Source organism: Aquarana catesbeiana, linkage group LG03 (assembly GCF_042186555.1).
Source record: "Aquarana catesbeiana isolate 2022-GZ linkage group LG03, ASM4218655v1, whole genome shotgun sequence".
In the NCBI taxonomy this organism is placed as follows: Eukaryota; Metazoa; Chordata; class Amphibia; order Anura; family Ranidae; genus Aquarana; species Aquarana catesbeiana.
In genome coordinates this window covers 272,955,760-272,969,090 of record NC_133326.1, presented here as the reverse complement: position 1 = coordinate 272,969,090, position 13,331 = coordinate 272,955,760, and the positions used below count along the sequence as shown (strand labels likewise).

Genomic DNA, 13,331 nt, shown 5'->3' with positions numbered 1-13,331 from the left:
AGATAAATTGTTCGGGATACAAAGAAAAACCCACAGGTAGCCTCAGGAAAAATACAGGCTGCTCTGGAAAAAGATGGTGTGGTTGTTTCAAGGAGCAAAATACGACCATACTTTAACAAAAATTAGCTGCATGGTCGAGTTGCCAGAAAGAAGCCTTTACTGCGCCAATTCCACAAAAAAAGCACAGTGAGGCATGTCAAGGTGTAGTTGGGCATATTGTAACTGGACTTTTTTTGTGGCATTGGTGCAGTAAAGGTTTCTTTCTAGCAGGTTTAAATTTTTTTGTCATTTACTTAAAGTCATTTTGAAATTACATGTCCATCCAAGGATATTCTGTCCACAGGGGGATAACATTTTGTACGATTTAAGTGCAGAAAAGCTGCAAAAATTATGAAAAATTTGAAAAAATAAAAAATGTTGAACTCAGAATAAGCAGGGTTGTTAGCCTGTTAGAGTAAGTGGAAAATAATGTATCTACTAGCAGGTTCAACAGGTAATAAAACTATGTTACAGGAAGTAAATCAACAACCACTGTGATAATGCTATTGAAAGACTGCATTATATACTTCATATTTTTATTTTGCTCACTTTGTGCTTCATATGTCAGTTATATGTGAATCGATCTGTTTGTTATGCTACCATTTTATCCAGTAAAACTTGTGTAATACATTTAAGTATTCTGTTCAATAAGGTAGCATGAAAAGATTGCCTACCTGTAATATTTTGTGGGAGTGTAAAGTTGTTTAAGAATTTTTTCCTTCAGATTTTTTTCTATTAGAACATTTTGTTTGTCAGTTTCTTTCTGTTCTATGTCAGTTGTGTTCACTTTGGTAGAACCAGATTTCATCTCACCAACCGTCTTTTTTTTATCCTAGAAAAACACATTTGCATTAATACACAGCATGAAGTAAGGATCTTGCTTGTGTGCAGGGATCTGATATATTTTGTTTGTTTTTTTTTACCAGCAAAAGCACTTTCTAAATGAAAAATTATCAGGTCACTGCATACTGGTTTCTTGAACGAGAATATTTTTAAATACTGTGTTAAAACAGTATCTAAACCCAAAACCAAAAAAGTAAGATCCCACAGCTTACCAATCCTTAAATGTGGTGGCTGCATTATTTTTGTTTTGTTTAGGCTTTTACTTCCACCGTTTTTTACCTGGTGATCTGGCCCGTAGCATACCTTATGTATTATGGTGCCTACTCTTTGAATAAATGAGCACAAGGGCACCTTCGGAAAGTAGCTAGACATGTGCAATTGGTTTTGGTCCGAATGTAAATTCAGGCAAATTTTTGGTAACTCAGAGATTCGGATCTATAGGAAATTCGGATGTATTCGGATGGGGGCTCTCCCCCCCCCCATCCCAAAGCACCTTGTCCCCATGTTGATGGGAACAAGGGCCTCTTCCCCACAACCCTGGGTGGTGGTTGTGGAGGTCTGCGGGCAAGGAGGCTTATTGGAAACTGGAGGCCCCCAGATCCTGCCCCCCACATGAGAATGAGTATGGGGCACATAGTACCCCTAAGCATTCACCAAAAAAGTGTACAAAGTGAAAAAAAGACCGTACAGTAGATGTAGATCCATCCTCAATCACGCCGCCTGCTGCACCACCGGACCCGAAATAAAAAAAACCTCTGGTCTTGTCGAAGGCTCCCCGCCAACTGCCTGCTCCTCTGTCTGACATTTAAGAAATATCAGACGGTGGAGCAGGCAGTTGGCGGGGAGCCTTTGACGAGGCAGGAGATTTCGTTTTTTTCTTTTATCGGGTCCGGCGGTGCAGCGGGCGGCGTGATTGATGATGGATCTACATCAGGGGACATTGTTTTTTTTTTTTTATTTTTTAATAAAGGAATTGCAAAAAAACTCATGTACTGTCTTTATTTACTTTTTACACTTTTTTGGTGAATACGTACCCCATACACATTCACATGGTGAGGCAGGATCTGGGGGCCCCATGTTAAAGAAGGCTTCCAGATTCCGATAAGCCCACTGCCCGCAGACCCCCACAACCATTGCCCATGATTGTGGAGAAGAGCTCCTTGTCCCCATCAACATAGGGACAAGGTTCTTTGGAGTGGGGGGAGCAGAGCCCCCCCCCCCAAGCACCCCATCCCCATGTTGAGGGCTTGTGGCCTGGTATAATTCTGGAGGGGGGGGCGCTCGCTTGTCTCCCCCCTTCCCTGACCTGCCAGGCTGCATGCTCAGAAAAGGGTCTGGTATGGATCTGGGGGGGACCCCATGCCATTTTTCTTTTTAAATTTTGGTGTGGGTTCCCCTTAGAATCCATACCAGACCAGAAGGGTCTGGTATGGATTAGGGTGGCCCCACACTGTTTTTTTTCTGACTTTTCGATTGACGGCATTCTGCTGTTTACATTTCAGCTCTCCGTTGGGAAACCCACTGACAGCTGATGATTCATCGGGTGTTAAGGACGCGGTGGCCGGCTACCCGGCCCGCTTCTTAACAACCAGCTATTCTTCACACAGAATTCAAATTAGTCAATCATTCTTCAACCGATCTGAATTTGAATTGTTTGCGATAATTTGGAATTCGTTCGAAAATTAATAAAACAAAATGAAACTAAACGAATTTCAAAGCGAATCAATGAAACTAAATTTGTGACATAGCGAATCTATCCGAAACAAAACTAAACACATTTTTCTGTTCTGCACATGTCTAACAGCAGCATTGTCAGTCCGGGGGGGAGGATAGTGTTAAATGTACTAGCCGATTCAGATACACTAACAAATTGAAGCCAAACAAGAGGGGTTTGACTGACGGACCGACCAAATGGGGGGGGGGGGGGGCGGTTGGTTTGTTTGTCTCAACACTCCCAACAGTTGCATTTGCAGGAGAGATTGTTCTGTTGAAAAACAACAGACTTACTGGCTGAATCACCAGCTGAAAATAAAGGAAAGAAAGCCTAAAAAAGAAAACGAATACAGCTATCACATCTAATAATTGGTAAGCCGCAATATAATAAAATGTTTAATTTTGGGTTTAATCCTGCTTTAAATAATAAAACTGCTCATGAACAGTGGGATAACTACCATAAGCACAGGGAAGGGGTCACCTCTTCAATATCTGTGAGTCTTGAAGAGGGTCATAGCAGCCAACTCCTGCTTCTCCAGCAGTAAGTTAGGTGTTTCTAATCAAGATTTCTGAGCTTGGCATATGATTTCAATGACCTACACTAGGAGAGAGTACTGCTAGAATGACTTATCCTAAAACATGCATGTTAATTGATTTTACTCCGTAAGTCACACTGTTGGGTGTAAATCTTCTTAAAGGATAAGTTAACATTCTATAACATGTTACATGTTACACCCGTTTACAGGGTGTAACATGTAACACATGTTACTGATGCAGCAGAGGCCCACACTCCAGGTCCCAGTTGTGACAGTGGGCCAGGGACCTTCTCCCCACACCCACTGTCACAATTTTAAAAAAACATGGCCGTGTGGGACTCCGCCCACCCAGCCGCGTAACTCATTCACAGAGTTCTGTTAATGGGAGAACTACAACTGCTGCGGCTTGTATTTCTCAATGAACTACCGTGGTGCTGATGAGCACTCTAGGTAGTTCATTGATCCTTCCTGTCATTCAGTACCTGCTTGCCCATACGAGGTACGGACAGACTGCAGGAGCCTGAGATTGCACCCATGATCTGCTGATCATGGGTGCAATGCTTTACAGTCTCCTAATAAAAAAAAATCTAAATGCACATTTTATTTACCTGCAAAAAGTGTGCATTTAGTATTTTTTTTTAAAACGTGAACTTATCCTTTAGGGGTTGAGGGAAAATGTACCTTTCTTTTAGGAGAATGATTATCTTTGTCATATTCTGTGTGATGTTTGTCTTCCCAGTCCTTTCTTAACTTTGGACCTTTAGCCGGTGGAGATCCTTTAAACTGACTCTTATATTCTGTCTCTGTGTTGAGATTTAATTTAAATGGTGGCACCGATTGATTCTTGTTGTGTATTACCTGAAAGAGAAAACATTCACAACTGTTTAAAAATAGCTTTAGTTAAAGAATATGTCAACCCAGAATATCCTAATATGTGCCCGATGGACCATGTACTTATCTGAAAATGTACCCTTTTCTCTTTCTATTGCTTCTTTTGTGTGAATTCAATACCTGCTGTTCCTGCCAGTACCTCTGCTTTCGTATTAAAACTTACCACGCTAGGCATGAGAGCGCAGCGTGGGCAGTTTTCTGGCTGTGCTGGGAACTCAGCCTGTTTTCCTCCAAAGATCAGACTGGTGCTGACACCCCCCCTCCTCTGCACAGCCATTCATTGGGAAGACCAGTGTGCTGCTGTTTCTCCTCCCCAGCTCTCTAAGATCCTTATGCAGCTGAGAACAGAGATTATGTGATCACTAATAAAAAAGTGAAAAGGGTATTTATAATGTTTTTAATATGTATACACAAATGTTTTGCCTTTCATTTCTATTTTAAAGTAAATGGGTTGTTTTACAAGATGAGGGTTTACATATAATGAATTAGGGCTGTCACTCCAGCAGCCACGCGGATTGAGAGCACTGGTAGGAAACAGTGGCAGCGTGCCATTCCCAGCAAATTGCACTGTTTACTTTTCCCTTTTTTGGTTGGAATCTTATTTAAGTGTGTCACAAGTGACATTTCATTAAAGAGGTGTTCCCATTTAAAAAAAAAAAAAATTAAAAGTCAGCAGCTACAAATACTGCAGCTGCTGACTTTTAATCTGACACTTACCTGTCCCTGGGTCCAGCGATGCGGGGGATCAAAGCCCCGCTCTTCCCCCCCACCGCTCGGCGGCGCCGGCATTTTAACTGTGGGCGCCCGGCTGTGGCTTCACAGCCGGGCACCCACTGCGCATGCGCGAGTGGCGCCGTGCGCCGTAATTGGCCACTCAGTCATCTGGGACCTGCTGATACCTGCTGATACCTGCATCACTACTTTGCCCTTAGCACTGCAGAGTACAGGAGATCGACATTACCGGCAACCAGAGAGGAAAGTATTGACGTTTTAGATTTAGTAATAGAATTTCTACAGATTTCATGCAATCTGACAGTCTGACAGGGTTTAATATTATGTCATCATTACAGAACAACAAACATTCTCCATGACCAGAAATGTTAATAATTTGTTAATAAATGGATAAAGTGAAAGATGAATATGTTCAAGGTGTGTGATTTACCAACATATACCTGTTCTGCAGCAAGCAAAGGAGAATTTTCTGTGTAGGCTTTTCTTTCAAACTGCCTTTGATATTCAGATGTCCTCAGAGGGTGATGTGACGGGGCTACATTCATGCCAGCTTTCTTCTGCAGAACTCTGTGAACCTTTTAATAAAGTGTTTATTAGTATCCTAATGTTTACTTGAAAAAATGACTTAGTGGACACACTTTATATTTAAAGGTATGAGCACCCTAGACAAATTACATGTTGTTGGGTATCTTAAGGAGGAACTGCAGTCTGCTCACATAATTTGTAATAAAAACATCTTTGCCATTCTGAAGTTTTCCTCCAACCACTTTGCATATTATTATATACCGGTATATACTGTGATTCTGTACTTGCCAAATATGCTGCAGAAATCTCCTACTACTAAGTCTGGCTGCATCCATTTTAACTGTGGGCAGCTGAAGCTGCTGCCTGTTCACTTCCTGGATTTATACAGACACACAGAGGCACACCTCCAGCTCTGCAGCTTATGACTCACCCCCCCCCCCTCCCTTCCTGGCAAACTCTCAGAGAGTGAGAGAGAGAGAGCTGTGCATGATGTCATAAGCCTAGGCTAATGACCAGACAAGAAACAGGAAGCGGGCTGTAAAAGGTATTTACTGGCAGAAAAAAAATTGTTTTACTATCCAAAGTTAAAACAAGGGCAGAAGATTTAATAGATGGAAAGTTGAAAAAGTGACTGAAGGTCCACTTAAAAGAAAAGCAATTAAAGTTTCAGGTAATTACTACCTTTCAAAGAGAACACTGTCAATGCCCTCGTTTTATCTATAGCCCAGAAAGCCAGCAGTGCACTTTCTTCATGTATCCTCCGGGGTCTGTATCTACTTCCTTGACTAAAGTATTTCCCCTTGGTGTCACAATCATTTAAATCCGGGTGCCTGAGCAACACAGCATGTATGTTCTTGGCTAGGTGCACACATGCATGATACAGATCTGCTACTTTTCATCTCAGACGCTACAAAGTTACAGTGCCACAGTAATCACTGTGGAATCCTCATGCCTACAGCAAATTGATGGCAACATTCTACCAGATTGCACCCCTAAGCATTGGCTAACACCAATCAAGATCTATTTTTCCCCATCATTCAAAGTGTATTAATGTAGAGAACAGCATTAGCATTACCACGTTAAAACTACTCTCTGCATCATCAGAAGACTACCAAGAGCAAGTGAGAGGGTGGGAGCCATTGGGGAGTGGGGGCTGAGCCAAGAGATGCCATTAAAGTGTTACTAAACCCACAACAGTAAAATCAGTGTGTATATGCAGTAAAGCATACTTGTTATGCTCACTGTGGAGCTTAAGGAGTTAATCCTCTGCATTGTGTAAAAAGGCTGTTTGATCCTGTCTTCTCTGATCCTCCCCTGCTTCCACTGTCCCCAATCAATCTCCAATACCTCAATATGTCATCTCCAAGTTGCTATGATTGTTTTTATGAATATCTGGTCAATAATATGTGATTGTTATGCTTATTTACTATGTATGTACTCATATTGCCATGTAATGTTTTTAATGAATAAAACATGTCTTTTAGCCATGCTAGATCTACCTCATTTAAGGTCCCAAACCCTCTTTTTGTTGCAATCTCCTGATAAGACCGAGCCTTTGGAGTTGCTATGCACATGCTCAGTTTGGTGTGCATTGTTAGAGAGTTTTCTTTTCTTGGGAGGGTGTATGTGATCAGCACAGGGCCAATCAGCACTGTCCAGACAGAGGGTCAGGGGTCCTGCAGCCTCATAGAACAGTCAGAGTAGAATGAGAACGCCTCCTACAAGCTTTAACCAGACACTGATAGAAGTCACAAGACTGCTATATACTGCTGATGAGAAAAGGTATTTAGCAGTTTATATTTACTTAAATAATTGCATTTCCATGTTCTGTGTACTGTGGGAGACCAGATATAGTGAATGCAGGGTGAATGCAGATATAGTGAATGCAGGGTCCTGGGTTTAGTAACACTTTAGTATAGTTGGTATACGTTGTGACATATCAGGAAATGATTCATGCAGACCCACAGTCTCTGCAGAGAACAGATGTCAGTAAAAATGCAGCTTTGCACTTATGTCGACAGGGGAGGCTCCCCGCCAGCAGAACACAGTGCAGGAGGGATTTCCCCATCAACACTGACTGACCTGTGGTTGAAAGAAAGAAAGAAAGAAAGAAAATGGCATAATGTATGGCCTACATAAGGGAAAGAACATTAAAAAGCTTTTTTTTCCTCAATAAACTTGCGATGTGTTGATGTGCACCGCACTGCACTGCACATGACACCAGCATTGTGGTGTGGACAGGAAACATTGGAAACAAATTGGTTTCTATGGTGTTGATCTACTAAAACTGGAAAGTGCAAAATCTGGTGCAGCTCTACGTGGTAGCCAATCAGCTTCTAACTTCAGCTTGTTCAGTTAAAGAGGAAGTAAACTCTTATTTTTTACTTGTACCTACAGGTAAGCTTAAAATAAAGTTTACCTGTAGGTACTGTGAACATCTTCTAAACTTGAACACTTGCGTCATCGGTGCATGCGCTCTGAAGGTCCGATTTATTGACCCGGACCTTCAGAGCCCATGCCATAAACGGCGGCTACCGCATGCATGCACGGGTGTGACGTCATTGCGGCTGCGGTCACTCACATCGCCGAAGCACGCAAACCCGGAAGAAACACCGGGGAAGATGTCACCTATCTCAGCGGTGTGCTGGCCCTGTAGGAGGGCTTTGTTCTAAGGTAAGTATTTCATTATGAGCTAGTATGCGATGCATACTAGCTCATTATGCCTTTGTCTTACAGGTTATTTCTTTTTTTTTTTCCCCAGGGTTTACAACCTCTTTAAGCTTTGACAAAAAAAAACTGGAAGCTAATTGGTTTCTATGCACCAGATTTTGCACTCACAAGTAAATCAACTCCACTGTGTCCTTGCGGTGACCTGCACTCCTCCGGTGCAATAAAACGCAGGTCACTGCAGTATGTGTGAACAAGGCCTAAAAGATACAAATAATCCCAATGCAATGGTGCAATAATCTATCTATGTAAAATAATCAGAACTGAATAAAGTTACCACTGGACTCTGGACATGCTGAAAAGTATAGGCCCATATTTTCAACAGCTATGATCTCTATTATTACAACAGACATAAGACAATACTGCACATCAAACCCTGGGACAGGAGTACACATTTATTTTATAACAGCAGGCAAAAGAGCCTGTCAAAGCAAAAAGTCAACCTTCTATAAATATTGGAGTTGATTTACTAAAACTGAAGCGTGCAAAATCTGGTGCAGCTCAGCACAGAAACCAATCAGCTTCCAGTTTTTTTTGTCTAAGATTAAATGAAAACGCTGCACCAGAATTTGCACGCTCCAGTTTTAGTAAATCAACCCCATTATGTTTTATTTTACACTTTTTTTGCTTGTGGATTTATTATGTTCATCAGTATTTAGTGCTTTTATATGCATAATCTGTGTGGTACCAACAAGGTACAGTCCATTGCTTACCCCATTAGCTTCTTTGCGATGAATTGATATCTTCGGCACTGGCACATTTTTTGAGTCATCTTGATTATTTTTTATTTCTGCTGCAGGTGTACTACCCTTGGCAGGCCGTGTTTCTACCACCTTTGAGTGGCCTTCAGCTGCCTGCATTATGGGAGCTGCTGAGTGCCCATTATCAGTCTCTATTCTAGGCACTGCTGACTTGGACCTAGCTTTTGTCTTTGACCTTGGCGCATCTGGTGTAACGATTTTCTCTTTATCTACGAAGTCCTTTCCAATACCTCGATCTATCTTCATACTGTCTGCTGCATAGTCATCATTTTCCTTCCATTGAAATGATTTTGAAATCTGTGGGTGGTAATATGGAACTTTTCGTTTTGAAGAAAAGCTTGGCTCTTTAGTGATCCCTTTAAAATTAAGAGAACAAACCATTAGGGAACAATGAAAAGAGCAAATAAAAAATATATATATATTTTTGCTTGGTGGTGACTGCTAACTTTTAAGCTTATTTAGGCTACTTTCACACTGAAGGCGTTTTTCAGGCATTTTAGCGCTAAAAATAGCACCTGTAAAGCCACCCCAGTGTGAAAGGCCAAGTGCTTTCACACTGGGGCAGTGCGATTGCGGGACATTACAAAAATTCCTGCAAGCAGCATCTTTGGTGCGGTTTGGGAGCGCTGTATACAGTGCTCCTAAACCGCCTCTGCCCATTGGAATGCATGGGCAGTGCTTCCGAAACAGGGCCTGAAAAGCGATTCAGAAGCGCCACAATACGGTCAGTTTTAACCCTTTCTTCGGCCGCTACCAGTTAAAAGCACCCCACTAGCGGCTGAAAAGCGCCACTAACAAACGACGGTAAAGCGCCGCTAAAAGGGGCAAAGTTTTACAACTGACACGGCACGGCCCCAGTGAGAAAGTAGCCTTCTTGCTGGCTAAAAACATTGTACAGTCATGTGAACAAATATGTACACTCCATGGAAATTGTTGACCTTTTGAACATACTTGCACAAGATAAATATTAGACGTTTCATTTAAACAGTGCCTATAGATAAAAGTCATATACTGTATAGAGACCCCTTTCACACTGGGGTGGTTTTCAGACTCTTTAGCGCTAGAAATAGCCTCTGCAAAGCACCCATTCATTCCAGTGTGTCTTTTCACACTGGGGCGGTGCGCTTGTGGGAAGTTCTGAAAAATCCTGAAAGCAGGTTGGGAGTGCTGGATTTAGCACTCCCAAAACGTCCTTCCCATTGGAATGAATGGGCAGCCCCTTAAACGCGCCGCAAAACTGGAGTTTTTAACCCTTTTTTTGGGTTAAAAGTGCCCCGCTAACGGACGGTGCTTTCAGTGTGAAAGCAGCATTTTATCAACTCTGAGACATTTTTGACCTCTCCTTCATGTAAAATTTCTTCGGTTTCAAGATGTTTGTGGGTTCCCTAAGAGCCCTTTAACACTGGGGCAGTTTGCAGGCGTTATTGCACTAAAAATACCGCCTGCAAACCGACCCAAAACAGCCGCTACTGTTTGTTCAGTGTGAAAGCCCGAGGGCTTTCACACTGAAGCGGTGCGCTGGCAGGAGAAGAAAAAAACTCCTGCAAGCCACATCTTTGGAGCGGTGAAGGAGCGCGGCTATACCACGGCAATACCGTGGCTATAGCCGCGATATACGAGCGGTTTTAACCCTTTTTCGGCCGCCAGCGGGGGTTAAAACCGCACCGCTAGCGGTCGAATACCGCTGCAATAACGACGGTAAAGCATCGCTAAAAATAGCGCTGTTTTACCGCCGACGCCCCCACCGCCCCAGTGTGAAAGCAGCCTAACTCTCCATAACATTTCAATAGGGTTCAAATCAGGTTTTTCTAATCCAAACTATAACCCTCCATTTCTTTTTTTGAGACATTCCTTGGTGGATTTGTTAGTGTGCCTCAGATCTATATCTAAAAAAGATTAATTTCCGGTTCAACTTCAATATTTATGGACAGATTACCCTATATTCTCATCTAGCACACTTGGATATATATGGGCACTGTTTGAATGAAGATATAAAGTTTACCTGTTCAAATATGTTCAAAAAGTCTACTAAATTAATTTGGTGTGTACTTATTTTTTCACATGCCTGTAAATATTTGAATTTCCATAGCATGGCCACATGTGTACTTTAACACCTTCCCGTGTGGCCTATAGTAAAATGCCGGCCGGGAATGGGTGGGCATCTTATGACATCCTCCCCGTAACATGCCTCGTTCATGTCCCAGGGGTGGCGCTGTGGCGTTATCTGACACTTACTGTGTCCACCGGATGACAGATCAGTGTACCAGCCTGCTGCTATGATCGCTGTGATCTATCACAGCAGATCCCATGACAATTGTACACAATGGACACCTTCCATTCATGACATTAATTTTGTACTATTGTGTTGATCCTTGTGATTGGTCACAGTGATTGCATGGTACAGACAGGGCCAATCACAGTCCATCTGTACCATATGATTAGCCGTGGCCAATCAAAGCTAATCACCATGTTAAACACTGAATGAATGGATTTCATTCAGAAGAAATGGTTGCTTATAACAGTGCAATTCACTGTTATAAGCAATCATTGTGTGTAAAGTAAAAAAAAATCCTGATCACCTCCCCAGAGTAGTACACTGTATTACTCTGTTCATAGTATGTAAAAAAAAAGTAATAAAAAAAGAAAATAATATTTAATAAATTGTAAAAAATTATTAAAACTTTTTTTTTTAACATGCTGTCACCAGTCTATGTCCATGATCATCACCACACCAGTTATATGATGATGCTGTACTGCACTAATGACAGTATTTAAAATAAATAAATAAATAAATAAACATTTTGCTTTAACCACTTACCGGCCGCCTCACATACATATACATCGGCAGAATGGCCATAAAGGTACGTCGGCTCCTTTAAGAGCCATAGCAGGCGCATGTGCGCCGCTGGAGGACCCGATGCGTGTGGCCGGCGGGAGCTCCCGCCGGCCACCCGCAATTGTGGGCATGAGAGCGAGAGCCGGGATTTGTGTGTGTAAACACACAAATCCCTGTTCTGTCAGGGGACAGACGATCTGTCTCCTCCCCCAGTCAGTCACAACCCAATACAGTTAAGATCACTCATGAGGGAACACATTTAACCCCTTGATCGCCCCCTAGTGTTAACTCCTTCCCTGCCAGTGACATTTACACAATAATTAGTGCATTTTTATAGCTCTGATCGCTGTATAAATGTCAATGGTCCCAAAAATGTGTCAAAAGTGTCCGATCTGTCTGCCGCAATACTGCTAAAAATCGCAGATCACCGCCATTACTAGTAAAAAATAATGAATAATAAAAATGCCCAAATTTTTTCCCATAGTTTGTAGACGCTATAACTTTTGCGCAAACCAATCAATATACGCTTATTGCGATTTTTTTTACCAAAAATATGTAGAAGAGTATATATTGGCCTAAACTTATGAAGAAATAAATTAATTTTTTTTAATTTGGGGTATTTATTATAGCAAAAAGTAAAAAATATTGTGTTTTTTAAAAAATTGTCGGTCTTTTTTTGTTTATAGCGCAAAAAATAAGAACCGCAGAGGTGATCAAATACCACCAAAAGAAAGCTCAATTTGTGGGAAAAAAAGTATGTCAATTTTGTTTGGGTACAGCGTCGCACGACCACACAATTTTCAGTCAAAGCATCGCAGTGCCGTATCGCAAAAAATGGCCCAGTCAGGAAGGGGGTACATTTTTCCGGGCTGAAGTGGTTAAAGCTCACTCTAACACTAAAATCCCTGCATCTACAGACATCCACAATCTAACACTAACCTATCTAGCCCTGTAAAGATGAAATCAGTATACAAACCTTTTCTGAAGCCGATCCGATCCGATGCTTCGCTGTCAGCTGCGGCTTCGCTGTGGAGGTGGGTGCAGTGGACACTGCTGACAACGGAAGACCCATAGTAAGTCTATGGGTGACATCATTCTCCATTCATTAATTTCACAGCCGTTGTCGGCCATGTCCTCTGCAGAGCTTCTGCCACTGGAGACCGGATCGGCTTCAAAAAAGGTATGTATTCTTCTTTACAGGGCTAGATAGGTTAGTGTTAGATTGTGGATGTCTGTAGATGCAGGGATTTTAGTGTTAGGTTGAATTTACACTTTAAGTTCTTCTTGTGACAAAAATTTACAACTCCATGCCCCTTACTAAATACCTTGGACTGTCTACTTTCCAAAAAGAGGCATTTTGGGGGGTATTTGTACTGTCCTGGTATTTTCAGGCCACAAGAAATGAGACAGGTAGTCAGTATATTGGGATTAATCAATTTTCAGATACATAAACCATAGTTTGTGGACTCTATAACTTTCTTACTAACTGCATATTACACACTGATTTGGGGGTATTTTCACCAAACAAATGTAGCAGAATACATTTTTGCCTAAATTTAAGAAGAAGATTATTTACCGGTATTTGCAGAATTTTATAACTGATAAGTTTTTTCGTTCATTTAGCAAAAATTTTAAAACCCAGTGGTGATTAAAGGATATATAAACGTTTTTGTTTTTTTAAACCAAAATGTCATACTTACCACCTCTGTGCAGTTGGTTTTGCACAGA

General features: G+C 41.7%; 1 protein-coding gene across 5 annotated transcripts in view; it reads right to left on the bottom strand.

Moving 5' to 3' along the window:
* MDM1 (Mdm1 nuclear protein) overlaps nucleotides 1–13,331 on the bottom strand; it is a 94,518-nt gene that overhangs the window by 72,439 nt on the left and 8,748 nt on the right. For 3 of the 5 annotated variants that reach the window (XM_073620083.1, XM_073620082.1, XM_073620085.1), the window contains exons 3-6: nucleotides 8,720–9,123; nucleotides 5,195–5,329; nucleotides 3,813–3,989; nucleotides 714–871 (exon numbers count right to left, since the gene is read on the bottom strand). In XM_073620083.1, coding sequence (XP_073476184.1) covers nucleotides 714–871; nucleotides 3,813–3,989; nucleotides 5,195–5,329; nucleotides 8,720–9,123 — 874 coding nt within the window. The remainder of the gene's footprint in view (nucleotides 1–713; nucleotides 872–3,812; nucleotides 3,990–5,194; nucleotides 5,330–8,719; nucleotides 9,124–13,331) is intronic. The other 2 variants (XM_073620086.1, XM_073620087.1) reach the window with 1 other exon arrangement.